Consider the following 14068-nt stretch of genomic DNA (forward strand, 5'->3'; position numbering starts at 1 on the left):
CTCTATATTCACCATCATTGTCTGATCTCACGCACTTCAATTTCTTGCTAGTTTCTATTTCAACCTTGGCATGGAACTCCTTGAAGGCTTCAAGCGTCTCGTATTTGTGTTTCAGCACATACACAAAAACCTTTATGGAATGGTCAACAATAAAAGTCACAAAGTATAATGCTCCACCATGAGATTTTTCAGTCATGGAGCAAACGTCTGTGTGCACAATATCAAGAACATTTTCTGCACGATGTGGAGGGAGTGTACGAAATGCAACCCTATGTTGTTTACCTGCAAAACAATGTGCACAGGGTTTCAAGGATATACCTTTCAACTCAGGGAGGTACTCCATGCGAGCAAGAGCGTGCATGCCCTTCTCACTCATATGCCCAATCCTCTTGTGCTACAATTCAACCGAAGTGTCTTTTTCAGCAATGTTTAACACCTCATTGCACAACTTGGTTTTAGTCACATAGAGATTACCTTGCTTACTTCCTCGAGCCACAATCATAGAGCCTTTGGTGAGCTTCCATTTTCCTTCACCAAAATAACTAGGATGTTTGATATCATCAAGCTTGCCCACTGACAACAAATTCAGCCTTATGTCGGGAACATGCCTCACATCATCGAGCACCAATCTGCAACATGTGTTTGTTTCAATGCATATAGAGCCCTTGCCAACAATTGCTGACGAACCACTATTTCCCATCCTCACTTGGCCAGTAACACCACTAGTGTAAGATGTGAAATACTCCTTATATGATGTGATGTGGAAGGACCCACCTGAATCCACAACCCAACTCATGGCATCATCACGAACAACACTATAGAAATCTTCATCTTCAATGATTAGATAGTCCTCATCTGTTGCGGTCATGGCTAAACTGCTCTCAGCCTTTTGCTCGGTTTTCTTTGTGAGTTTCCCCTCTGCAAGCTCACTTTTGTACTTCCTGCACTCGCTCTTTATGTGTCCCGGATTGCCACAATGAAAGCAAGTAATATCTTTTCTCTGTTTTGACTTTGATCTCCCCCTGGATTTGCTTTTGCCTTGCTGAAATCTTGTATTGTTGCGTCCACGGTTCTCATTCTTCCCATGGGTTTCAGCCACATACGCATCAGAAGAAGGGGCATCATCATTTTCCTTCTTTCTGGTTTCTTCATTCAGCATACTGTTCTTCACCATCTCCAAAGTCAGCTTCCCATCCGGAGCTGAATTGCTAAGTGACACAACAAGCGTGTTCCAACTATCAGGCATGGAACTCGGCAGCAACAATGCCTGCACCTCATCCTCAAAGTTGATCTTCATGGCTGAAAGTTGATTTATATGGCATTGGAAGACATTCAAATGCTCAATCACACTTGTGTCATCTCAGTACTCAAGCTTTGCAAGTCTTTTGATCACCGAGGCTTTGTTCATTGATGTCTTCCTCTCGTACATGGACTCCAACTTCTGCCACATCTCATAAGCATTTGTGTCGTTTGCAACATGGTGGAAAATATTGTGGTTGATGTACAACCGAATCATACCTACTGCCTTTCTGTGCAATACTCTCCATTCTTCTTCCGTGACACCGGTGGGTATGTTGTCTTTCACAATTGGCTCATACAAATCCTTGCAATAAAGAATGTCTTCCATCATGGGCTTCCATAATGAGTAATTGGAATAATCAAGTTTTATCATGTCACTTGTAGTAGTGCTTTCTTCCAAAGCCATTGTGAGCAGCTCTTCCAGCAACAATCAAGCAACTGAGATTTGCAACCTTCTAAGCAACCAAAGCTTTGATACCACTCTGTTAGGGAATTAGCACATAAATGCACTTGTGGTTAACTGAAAACTGTAGCGGAAACAAGTAATCTGAGCACCACATCATGTACTAACTCAAGGATCATTGTTTAGCATGGAAGGAAACATATGCAGCAGCATATATGGAGGCAGAAAATGTTACTCAGCAGGCAAGACACTCCTCAGCCTAGTGTCTTGTGGTAGGAGTAAGTTTCTGGACAGCAGCAAGCATCAACAAGGAGACACCAGATTTTTACATGGAAAACCCCTCAACTTGAAGGGGAAAAACCACGGGCCGAAGCCACCCAAATCCTCTTCCACTATTATCAAATGTGGGATACAACAAGTTCTTCTCTAGACAGCACTAGAGGATCTCATACATCAAGATTTCTGAATCTTGGATGAACACAATAAGATTTGGGGCTCAAGAACTAGAGATTGGAACAATCTCACGAAAGATGGTGAAACCGGAGCTTGAAGGAGACAAGGTAGTGGATCTAGACCATCACAACCTTGGGGAGGAGCTCCCTTGCTTCTTCCTTCAATCTTCCTCTTCTTCCCTTGCTCTCTTGGTTTTCTCTCTTCTTCTCCCTTGGAGGATGAACTGATTTTCGATCACTCTTGGTGGTGGCTGCTGGATGGAGAGTAAAGCATCCCATCCACTTATGTGCAAAGACCAAAATGACCCTAGGTCATAACCCTAATGGGTAGTGGGCTTCTGCACCTCTTTGGGCTGCCTAAATGGCCTCAAGTGGTCATCTCCTCACAGCCCGCATGAGAAGGATATCCCAACACGTTGTTGTTCGTCGAAGGAGACATGAGCCATGTGGGGTAGTCGATCTCGGCGGAAGTAGGAGACCGCATCGCCATCGTCATCGCCGGGCAGAGGATCTTGGCAGGAGGAAGGGAGTGGAGTCGCCGACGGAGAGAGAAGCGCTTGGCCGGAGGGGCAGGGGAAGCTCGGGAGGATCGAGTCTATGTCGTTGCTTCTGGAGGATTTCCTTCCCAGCATAAAGAGATCAGGGAAACGCTCCCAGGGAAGGGCCGTTGAAAGGGTAGAGGTCCCTCCCGACAGTGGGCTACCAAATGGCGCCGTGGGCTGCCCCGGGTGAAGTTGGCCCATGTCTTCTTTCCCAGGGATAAGGCCAGGATCCACTGAAACCAAATGACTCCTTGGGAGAGCTTATTTGGCGGTCTGCAGCAGCAGATGATCATAGGATCCCCATATCAGGCTTACTAGAACTTTGCAGTGTTCCTAATAAATATTCAGAAATTTTGTGAGACCATATATACACGGTATATAATGCACCCTAAAATTTCTGATAATCTGTGAGAACATATGCAATATGCATGTACTACTTAGCAAAAACGCAACACAGGAAAAAATGCATACTAGTAAAGTTGGACTCTTGATTTGGCCCATTATCATCACTATTTTTTTTTCTAGGGCTATAGGCTGAACTTTGAATTGTTTTTTCAAGAAATTATACATATTTTTGCATCTACGTTATGTGAATTTTCCAGAAATTTAAGAAAGTTGTACAGTCTGTAGAAACCAGATACTCCGGGTAAATTCTCCGTGTGCGCCAGAGCTTCTCAGGTCCACAACCCAAGCTGTTCTCGGCATCCGCCTACAGTGAGCTATCATCAACTTTCTCAGGGTAGGTATGCATACAGTAATTGTTTGTTCTCATAAATATAACTTCAGGCAACTCTAGAGTTTCCGCACTGCCAATACAGCTAACAGTCGTTGGCACCAACACGCTGGTGATTGATTATTCACACCCATAATTAGAAAACAAAACCCCGCAAAATGACGTGCATCTCATATATAAATCATCCTGCCGCCGCCTCATCAGTAGGTGTAGCCCTTCTGGAACATGCCCTTCTTGGCCTCGTCGCTCTCGCCCTCGCCGGTGTAGCTGCCGAGCTGCGCCAACGAGTTGGCCTTGGCACGGACCAGCAGGGCCTTCTGCGCCGCCTCGATGTTCTCGGGCTGCCCCTGCCACGTCTTCAGCACCGAGTTCTGGAGGGCCCGGGCGTACGAGAAGGACACGTGCCACGGGTTGGCGGACTGGTTCATCGCGTTCAGGTTCATGGTTGCCTCCAGCTCGGACTGTCCGCCGGAAAGGAACTGAAGGGAAAGGGACGATCGGGGTTATTGCTACTGTTTCTTACTCTGTTTATTATGTACTCCCTCCGTTCCCAAATATAAGTCTTTCTAGAGATTTCAACAGGTGACTACATACGGAGCAAAATGAGTGAATCTACACACTAAAATATGTCTACATGCATCCGTATATTATATTCCATTTGAAATGTCTACAAAGACTTATATTTAGGAACGGAGGGAGTATATGTCCACCGGAAATGGACTGAAGAAAAATAATCAGCAGAAGCTAAAATGGTTCAGAGGTTGAAGACCATACCATGATTCCAGGGACAGCGGGCGGTACTCTCCTCCTCAGCATTGTGAGGGTGTTCTTCGCAATGGCTTCTGGAGAAGCCTTCTCCTTGTGCTCAGCACCAGGGGTAACCATGCTGGGTTTCAGCAGGATGCCCTCAAACAGAACATTGTTTTCGGCCAGGTAGAAGAACACCTCTGACCACACCTTCTCTGCCACCTCAAGAGTTCTCTCGATGCCATGGTCACCGTCCAGAAGGATCTCTGGCTCCACAATTGGCACTAAACCATTGTCCTGCAGATTATTCAAGTTCGAAACAAGATAAGTAAAGATAAAGAGGGGCCCAAAATAGTAGAGATTATAGTGTATTTGGTTGCATAAATTTTATTGAATCATATAATGTACACTACCTCCATTCACAAATATAAGATGTTTTGGGTATTTCAATTGGACTACATACGGACTGAGATATGGACTAAATCTTTCACCATACACTAAAACGTGTCTATATACATCCGATTCAGAAAATAGTTAGAACATCTTATGTTTGCGAACAGAGGGAGTACTATTTTTGCATTCATTTCATCAAATTCTAGTATCAGCTTACAAAGAAGAACCTGATTTGGAAATTTCAAAGGGAAAAATGTTCCGATTGGTGGTGTCAGAACAGAACCACCATGCTAGTGTTCATTGGTATATATGATCTCAATAACAGCATACCTACACGAGCATACAGATATTTACTTTTTCTACGTGTTAATTAGTTCTCCCTACTTGCTATGAGATAGTGTTCAATGGATGATTATACTGTAGGATAGGTTATGTCATCGCACAGGTTTCTAGGAATAAGATATCAAATATGAGCATAAAAATGATTATGCTGTTCATCAACTCTCCATGAGTAAAATATCAAACTAAATAAAGGATCACTTCTTCATTCCAAAATGTTCAGCAGTTGAGAGCATGTATTACCTGAGCAATAGCAGCATAGCGAGCAAGTCCCCATGCCGCTTCCTTGACAGCTAATGCAGTAGGACCACAAGGGATGCTAACAACAGTCCGCCTATAGAAGATCAATATAGCATAGCAAGTTTAGAAAGGACAGGAGAATAAAACAAGTCGGAAAATGCACAAGGGTATGAACTGACCACTTCGCGAAGCGTGCACCCTGCTTGTAGTACTCAGCACACCTTGAGGCCAAACCATCAAGACCTTGGCACCAGGATTCATTGTTGGATCCGGGCAATGGAACCAAACCCTTTTGGGCAGAAAAAAATAAATCAAGTAATAAAGATTAGAATGCTAGCGCTGACTTGCTGACTGCAACAGCAGGATGAATCAATGGTTGTCAGCTCATGGCATGCATACCTTGTCAACCTTGATACCAGGCATGATATTCTGATCCTTCAAGACGTCAACAAAGGTCTTGCCATCTGTAGTGGACTGGTAGAGAGTTTCCTCAAAAAGAATAGCACCAGAGATATATTCACCAAGACCAGCAGTGGTCAGCAAAAGCTGCCTGTAAGCCTGGCGGTTAACTTCCGTGTTGTCCAAACCAATGGATGCCAATCTCTTTCCACATGTTGCACTCGACTCGTCGATCGCAAGGATCCCACGGCCAGGGGAAGCAACAGTTTTCTGCAATGGGGCGAACTATTAGATTTGCAGTCATGAAACACAACAGAGAATGCATTGCAGCTGTGAAGGAAGGAACACTGAAGAAAAATAAACAGGAAATAGCTTACAAGACCAGTTTGGCATACCCAACATCAAACAATTAATACGATCATCAGTGTTAGTTTTAGACTTGCGGTGGTTCAAAACCTAAAGGCATGGTTCATTTGCATGAGGGCATGCTTCACACTAATTGGCAAATCAACAGTTCAACAGAACATTACAGTTGAAACAAAATAAAATCTAATATACACATGACGCAGAGCAGATAGCGTGAAAGCAAGCAAATCGTTTTCATGGAAGCGGAAAAGCCAAGATTAATTCTAACAAAAACAAGAACTTAAAATGCTGCTAGTAGGTTTTAAGCACAGGTAATTATTACAGAGCAATCGCACATCAGAAAGTCCACCCATCATGCCAATGTGAAAGCAAGTAAACCGTTTTCACCGAAGCTGAAAAGCCAAGATTAAATCCTAACAAAACTATAACTTAAAACTGCTACTGCTAGTACGCTTTCCGCGCAGGCAATTATTGCAGAGAAATCGTACGTCAGAAGATCAACCCATCAAGCTACTAGTAACAGATGGCCACACTGCCTAGAAACAATTCGATGGTATTTGGAAGCGAGAGTTTATCTTCAGAGCAACACCAGCATCACATGGCCAACTTCCATAGCTACTGGGACAATCGTCTTGCGACTCAATTTACAAGTCAACCCTAACAAAGACAGCCAAATGTACCGCCAGATTTACCGTGGCCTGATCTGGGACCGATGCAAGTACCAGACGCAACAGAGTAACTGAGATCGTGAAACCTGCTATCCCTATCTAAAATAACAGAAGAAATCCATGGACACGGCATATATACACACATCTAGCGGCCCAAATTCGATTGCACGGAAGAGATTGTGACCTCCTCGCTCCTGATGCATGCAGAAAAGGTTCGTTCCCGATCGAAATTTAATTCGCTGGGAAAATCACACGCGACGGCCCCGTTTTCCCCAACCCCACACAGCAGTCCCCATCACGGATCGCTAGACGCCAACCCAACTAAACAAACAAACAGAGCCACCACCACAGATCGCCGCATGCAACGCCCCAAAGGCGAGATCCTCCCGCGGGCCACCGGCTCCTAGACCTAGGCGAGGCTACGGGGAACGGAGAGGGAGGAGGGAGGCGTAGGGTTGGTCGGCGGGGGCGCTCACCGCGGTGGAGACGAGCTCGTCGGCGTAGGAGCCGCCGGAGGCGCGGACGCGGACGAGCGAGGCGCGGCGGGCGGGCTGCGCGGACCGGACGGGGGCGAGCCGGGCGGCGGCCGGGGAGCTGAGCTTCGCCGTCACCATCGCCATTGGTTCGATCGGTCGATGCGTTCTGCGTTTGGACGCGACGGCGAGAAATAGGGAGAGGGAGTGGGTTGGTGGCTGGCGGAGGAAGTACGACCGCGGTTTTATGCATCCTGGCCCTCCATTTGCTGAGTATGTTCAACGGAGCCCCTGACCAACCCTCTTCTCGACGGACCGAGGTGGCTGGCGTGATACGGCGATAGGTGATGGGCCAGAGTGAGATAGTTTCGTTTTTTTATGTTGGCCGTGGATCTCTCCGCCGCTGGGCGGATCCGCCGAGGCCAGATGAGATGCCCACGTTGGAAATCACGAGAACGCCCCTCCTTTTCTCCCGGACTCACGACAACGCCCCTCCCGTTCCTACCTTAATCAGCACCTCCATTGACCAGATTGTATATATTATTAGGCTGATGGAATTCCTTAAAATATAGAGGTAATTGCATCGGTGGTGCTTGAAGTTGCCATTGATGTTCACTTTATCGTCTCATTTGTGTGAATGCCCAACACTTTGATGAGGCGTGAAGCGCGACATGGGGCCACTGTCGGCGGCCATACCCGCGTGGTCGCAACGCTTTTCGCAAAAATATAAAAGAAACTCATACTTTATTGTTTTTGCATTTGCAAGACAAAGCTTACCGTCAGGACACATCTGTCAGCACACAGCACAAATGAAAAACGGAATAAAAAAACTAAACAAACCCGAACACGCACCCTCCTTCTGATGTCACCCCGTAAGAAAAAATACCTCCTCCTAATGTCTCCTAACAAGGTGGCATAGCCGAGCTAGCCACTCCACTGTGGCCCATTTTCACATCATAGTTCTTTTTTTAGATTAAAGAAAAGAAACATGTTGGTTCTCTTTTAGAATTTTAAAAATGTTTGTAGAATTTTAAAAAGTGTTCACATTATAATAAAAATATTAGTGTAGTTTAAATGTTTCTAATTAAATATATTTTCTAAAAAATATTGTTTTATAAAATATTCATGTATTCATTTGAGGATGTAAAATCTCAAGCACACACTAGGCTTGTATGTATTTTTCCATACCTCCTATTTTTTTATTTATTTTTGTGTAAAACAGATGAACGCTTTTTCAAATAAAAAAATAAGAAAAACAATTAATTGCTACAATAACAAAACCTCTACAGTGTACCGGTTGTTGCGTGTGTGTTGGTTCGCTGTAATGTGCTGCTGGCTACATGGCCGACCAATGGGAGGGCCTCTGTGTGTATGCTCGATTGTTTGACGGAGTGATCGTAACAGGAGCTTGGAGAACAACTTCATCTTGTTCCAGGTCCTATTTGGCGCTGAAACCATCCTCCCTTCGCTACTTTCCAAGTGGATTCGCCATTCTAAGCGTGTTTCTTTTCTCAAAAAGAAAAATCTGAATCCCGACCTGAAAGTATAATGATGTAGTATTTAAAAATAAAAAACAATTAAATTAAATAGAAAAATCGCTGATCATCCATTTTGGGCTGGGCTAGGCATTTTAGACCGGGCTTTGTTAAGGCGTGGCCCCTGGTATCCCAGAGAACAACTTCTTGGGCAATGCACGGTAAGCCAAAATAAATCCCGTATGTTTCGGGTATGTAAAAACAAACCCATACGTAATCCCGTCTTCTCCGAAGGAGCTCGAAACCTGACCTTCATGGCGCCGCCGTTGAGGCCTTGGGCGGATCTCCACGCCGATCTCTTCACCGCCATCGTGGACCACCTACGATCGCTGAGGGACTACGTCTCCGTCCGCGGCGTCTGCGCCGAATGGCGGTCCGCGCTGCCTTCCGCGTCGCCGTGCGTCCTCGTCCTCGACGACTTGCAGCCTCCCGTTCCAACACCGGTGCAGTGCCTTGGCTTCCCTCTTTACAACACCCGTGCATATGCCCTATCCATCCCCATGCAGCGCACGTTCCACCTACCCATGCTCCGGTGGCACAGCAGCAGCGTCATCGGCTCCAGCAGAGGCTACCTCATCATCGCCAGTGGCGTCGACCGGCGTCGTCCTGGGGTCTTGTTACTGAACCCCGTCACCGGCGAACCGATCGAGCTCCTTCCTCTGCCGTACAAGCACTACCCCTACCCGCGCAGAGTCGTGCTTGGGCCGAACCCAAGGCCTGGTTGCTACACCGCCGTGGCCATCTTCTACCATGAGTACGCCACCAAGGTCGCCTACGTGACCAGCGGGGACGCGGAGTGGACGATCGCCAAAGTTGGCGTGAATGGAGCAAAGCTGGTCGATCTGATCTACAATGCCGAACGCTGCCGTGTATATTGCCTCGATGAACATGGGGACGTGCAAGTTCTCCACATCCCCCGATGCGGCCGAATGCAGGAACACACCGTCACGCCCTTGCTGGCGGACCGTGTCGGTCCTACCTTCGCCCCACCTTACCAAGCCGTGTCCAGCAAAATATCTTTCATGCGCCTCTTCTTTTGCGAGGGCGCTCTATACCAGGTGTGGCAGAACACCGGGGTGACCATGCGGTTTCGGTTACCGGCTGGCGGTGTATTCACAATGTCCACGGACGAGATACTCGTCCTAAGGTACTACCCAGAGCAATGGCCATATTGGGATGCAGTGAAAGATCTAGGAGGCTACTCTGTGTTCATCGGCCATAACAACACGGCATTGGTGCAGGCTGAGGCCGTGCTGGGAGTAAGGCCCAACTGTGTCTATTGGATAGATTGCATGCAATGCACGCCCTGGGTGTTTGAGATGAGCACGAGAACCTCTAAGCGGTGCGTTCTTCCTCCTAGCGTAGGAAGGCCAAGATGTTGGTACTTTAACAATGACTGAGACTACAGCAACACAACAGAAACACCGAGCAACGATATGAATCACGAAGACATAAAATCAGTTATTCTCATGTTATTTGCATGTCTAAAGTATTATTTCTTGGTCTCTTACAAGACTTTGGTTATTTTCAGCCCTCTGCATCAAGATGATGTGCATGCATCCCTTCTCCCCACTTTATGCATATTGTACATTTCTAAGTTATTTAATTTAATTATAATGTCCTGGTTAAGTTGATATGGATTTATGTTTCTTAAACAATCCTCTGGCTAAATTGTAATGCCCTAATTAAGTTGCTATGTATTTATGTTTTTTAACCAACCCTCTTGCTAAATTGGATGATACCAAGCTGTTTGAGTTAGCTTGGCAAATCCTGCTCAAAGCAACAGACACGACTGTTGAGATGTATATTGCATGTCTATTACTTGTACAACAAGCCCTTCTCCTGTCATGTATAGTTGAGGACATGGCCAACCCGTTGTAGCTATATATTTGTACGTGCATATGCACCCGATGTATCGTTACACCATAATCTCTACATGGTATCAGCCTACCTCGACCTAATCTAGCGTCCTCGCCCGGCCGCTTGCTCCTAAGCCGCCGCCGCTAGCTAATCTTCCGCGTCGCCGTGCCTCCTCCTCCTCCACGACTTGCAGCCTCCCGTTTCAAGTTCAACACCGGTGCGGCGCCTTGGCTTCCCTTGTTTTAACACCCGAACCTACGCCCTATCCATCCCCATGCAGTGTAGGTTCGACCTCCCCATGCTCGGGTGCCACAGCAGCTGCGTCACCGGCTCCACCCAGGGCTACCTCACCGTCGCCGATGTCGATGCCGGTTGTCGTCGGGTCTTGTTCTTGAACCCCGTCAGCGGCGAGCAGATCAGGCTCCTTCCTCTGCCATACTGTTAGTAGTCTGCAGTTAGCCCACTCTCTCCCTCTCTCTCTCTCTCGCACGTCATGCATGATCACACGATCTCCATGCACGTCGCCCGCGCTCTCATGCGCTCTCTGTACATGTACCTATATAAGCAAGTGCAATACAGCGGCAGCACCCAAGGTGCGATAGCCATTCATTCTCCCCAAATCACATGGTATCAGACGCCGGTTACCTTCCCCGTCTGTGACCCTCCCTTCCGCTGCACTCCTCCCTCTCCCCACCTCGCCATGGCTGCACCTCAACCCCCTCCACCCCCACCTCCTCCACCCCCTCCACCTCCCAACCCTGCCGGCCCCGGCACTGGCTCACCGGCGACGCCGGCCCGCCCTCAGCAGACACAGTCACTGCTCACGCCCTCCGCCTTCGCTCGCACTGGTCCTCTCCTCCTCCCGGACTTCAGCGCCTCGTCCTCGGCGGCTCCCACTTTCTCACCTCTCTCCGGCGTTTTCATCAACCAGCATGTGCCCCTGGTTCTCTCCCTCAACCCACCAAACTTCTCCCAGTGGCGCACTCTGTTTGAGGTGATGTTTCAGAAGTACGCCGTCACCGACCACCTTGCCGGATCACCTCGCCCAGCTGATCCCGTCTGGCTCCAAGATGATGCGCACGTCGTCAGTTGGCTCTACAACCGCGTCAACGCGGAGATCTTCGGCCTCATCCATCAGCGCGGCGCCACCGCCGCCGACGTCTGGGCGTCCATCTGCTCGCTGTTCCTAGAGAATCGCGAGCACCAGCAGGTGCTTCTCTCCACGGAGTTTCGCCGGATCGAGCAGGGCTCTTCCTCGATCATCGCCTACTTCGCCCGGCTCAAGGAGTGTGCCGATCGCCTTGCCGACCTCGGCGCACCGGTCGGCGACCGCGATCAGGTTCTAAACATGCCTCATGGTCTTCATCCACGCTATCGCTATGCTGTGCCCATCCTCACCATGCAGACTCCATTTCCCTAGTTCCTCCGTTGTCGCGCTTTTCTCTTGATCGAGGAGAGCCGGCAATCCGACGAGCGCTCCACCGAGACAGCACTCAACGTCAGCCGCGTGCCTGCCAACTCCAACAACGGCGATGGCGACCGCAACTCCCGCGGGGGCGGGCGCAACAAGGGCAAGGGCAAGGCTTCTGGTGGCGGTGGCGGACAGACCTGGCACAACGGCGGGGGGAGCTCGTCGCACACCGGCGGGGTGGCCGTGCCCCGTCCACCCGCTCCTGCGCCGGCCCCGTGGACGGGCATGGTGCATGCATGGCCTATGCCGTGGCGCCCACATGCCCCCGGCACCGGCATCCTCGGCCCCCGCCCCGGCGCGCCATCACCATTCGCCGGGGTGGCCACTCACCACGCTGGCGCACCTCACCCGCACCCCTACGGGCCGCCCACCGTCTGGCAGCCCGGCGTCGTGCCGCCCCATCCTCTCTACGAGGCACCTCCCGTTGGCGGCCCCAGCTCCAACATGTCGGCATGGGACCAGAGCGCGCTTGTGCACGCTCTCAATGCCATGACCCTGCAACAGCAGCAGCAGCCCACGGCGCCGAGCTCCACCTGGTACCTCGACAGTGGTGCCACCTCGCACATGGCGTCCTCTTCCGGTATGCTCTCCTCCTCCCGCCCCTGTCATTTCACTAACATTGTAGTAGGCGATGGCTCCTCGCTCCCTGCCACACACACTGGCCACACTAGCATTCCGACCACCACATCATCTCTCTCCCTCAACAACGTACTCGTCTCCCCTCACCTCATCAAAAACCTCATTTCCGTCAAAAAGCTTGCACGTGATAACCCTGTAAATGTGGAGTTTGATGACTTTGGTTTTTCTGTCAAGGATCGAAGAACGAGGAGGGTGATCCTCCGATGTAACTCCGATGACGACGAGCTCTTCCCGCTGTCCCCGTCGTCCCCCACATGCACTCATCATGCCCTCACCGCCGCGGCCTCTCGCGATCTGTGGCATCAACGCCTTGGTCACCTCGGCGACGAAGCTCTGGAACGCGCACTCCGGTCGTCCTCGCTCGCCCACACCAGCGCATCTTCCAGTTTCTGTTCGTCGTGTCAGTTAGGCAAAAGTGTTCGTCTACCCTTTAGCTCGTCCGAACATGTATCGTACTTTCCATTTCAGCTTGTTCACTGTGATGTATGGACATCTCCGATCGCTAGCATTTCAGGTTATCAGTACTACCTTGTGTTGCTTGATGATTATAGCCATTTTACTTGGACATTCCCACTACGTCACAAATCCGAGGTTTTGCCTACACTGCGCACGTTCTCTGCCTTTGCAGAATCACTTTCACCTCCCCATCCTAACTATCCAATCTGACAACGGTAGAGAATTTGACAACAATGCCTCGAGGCATCACCTTGCGCATGTCCTGCCCATACACCTCACCCCAGAACGGGCGCGCCGAACATGTGCTCCGCACACTGAATGACATCTCGCGCTCACTTCTCATCCATGCCCATATGCCTCTTCCGTATTGGGTTGAGGCTCTCCAAACAGCTACCTTCCTGCTGAACCGCAGGCCCTGTCGTCCTCGCCACGATCAGACCCCCTTCCTCCTACTCCACGGCGTGCACCCTAGCTATGCAGCGTTGCACGTCTTCGGCTGCTCATGCTTTCCCAACCTCGCCGCAACAGCCCCTCACAAACTAGCGCCCAGGTCTGCGCAGTGTGTTTTTCTCGGGTATTCTACTGACCACAAAGGATACCGTTGTTTAAACCGCACCACGGGCCGTGTCATTATCTCACGGCATGTCATCTTCGACGAGCAAACCTTCCCCTTTCGCACCGACAAACAGGCCACACCTCCCATCGACGATCTCGCTGACGACCTACCACCCATTCCCCCACAGCCACACCTCCGCCCAACTCCTCGTGTCACCACAGCTACACCAGCTGCCATGGCAGACCAAACGCCTCCCGCCTCCCCTTCCACCCAAAACACTGCCGTGACCACCGATTCCTCTCCTGCGAGGTCTGCACCGTCCCCTACCGGCGAGATCAGCTCCCCCACGATCGTCTCGCCCCCCCAGCAACCGAGCCCCGCACACCAGGTCGTTGCCTCCCCTCCACGACGTCCTCCACCACCCGCCCCCACCCACCCCATGCGCACACGCGGCCAAGCTGGCAAGTTCTTCCCAAACCCTAAATATGAGCAGAACC

General features: G+C 49.7%; 1 protein-coding gene across 1 annotated transcript; it reads right to left on the reverse strand.

The window, feature by feature from the left end:
• Positions 1-3446: 3446 nt before the first annotated feature.
• LOC109761015 (fructose-bisphosphate aldolase 1, chloroplastic) lies at positions 3447-7328 on the reverse strand. The gene is made up of 6 exons (XM_020319809.3): positions 7058-7328; positions 5548-5817; positions 5328-5437; positions 5152-5242; positions 4204-4473; positions 3447-3908 (listed from the first exon to the last, which is right to left on the reverse strand). Exons 1-6 carry the CDS (start codon positions 7199-7201, stop codon positions 3630-3632), a joined length of 1164 nt encoding a protein of 387 aa, XP_020175398.1. The 5' UTR covers positions 7202-7328; the 3' UTR covers positions 3447-3629.
• Between the last annotated feature and the right edge of the window lie 6740 nt (positions 7329-14068).

This window comes from Aegilops tauschii, chromosome 3 (genome assembly GCF_002575655.3).
Source record: "Aegilops tauschii subsp. strangulata cultivar AL8/78 chromosome 3, Aet v6.0, whole genome shotgun sequence".
NCBI classification, from domain to species: domain Eukaryota; kingdom Viridiplantae; phylum Streptophyta; class Magnoliopsida; order Poales; family Poaceae; genus Aegilops; species Aegilops tauschii.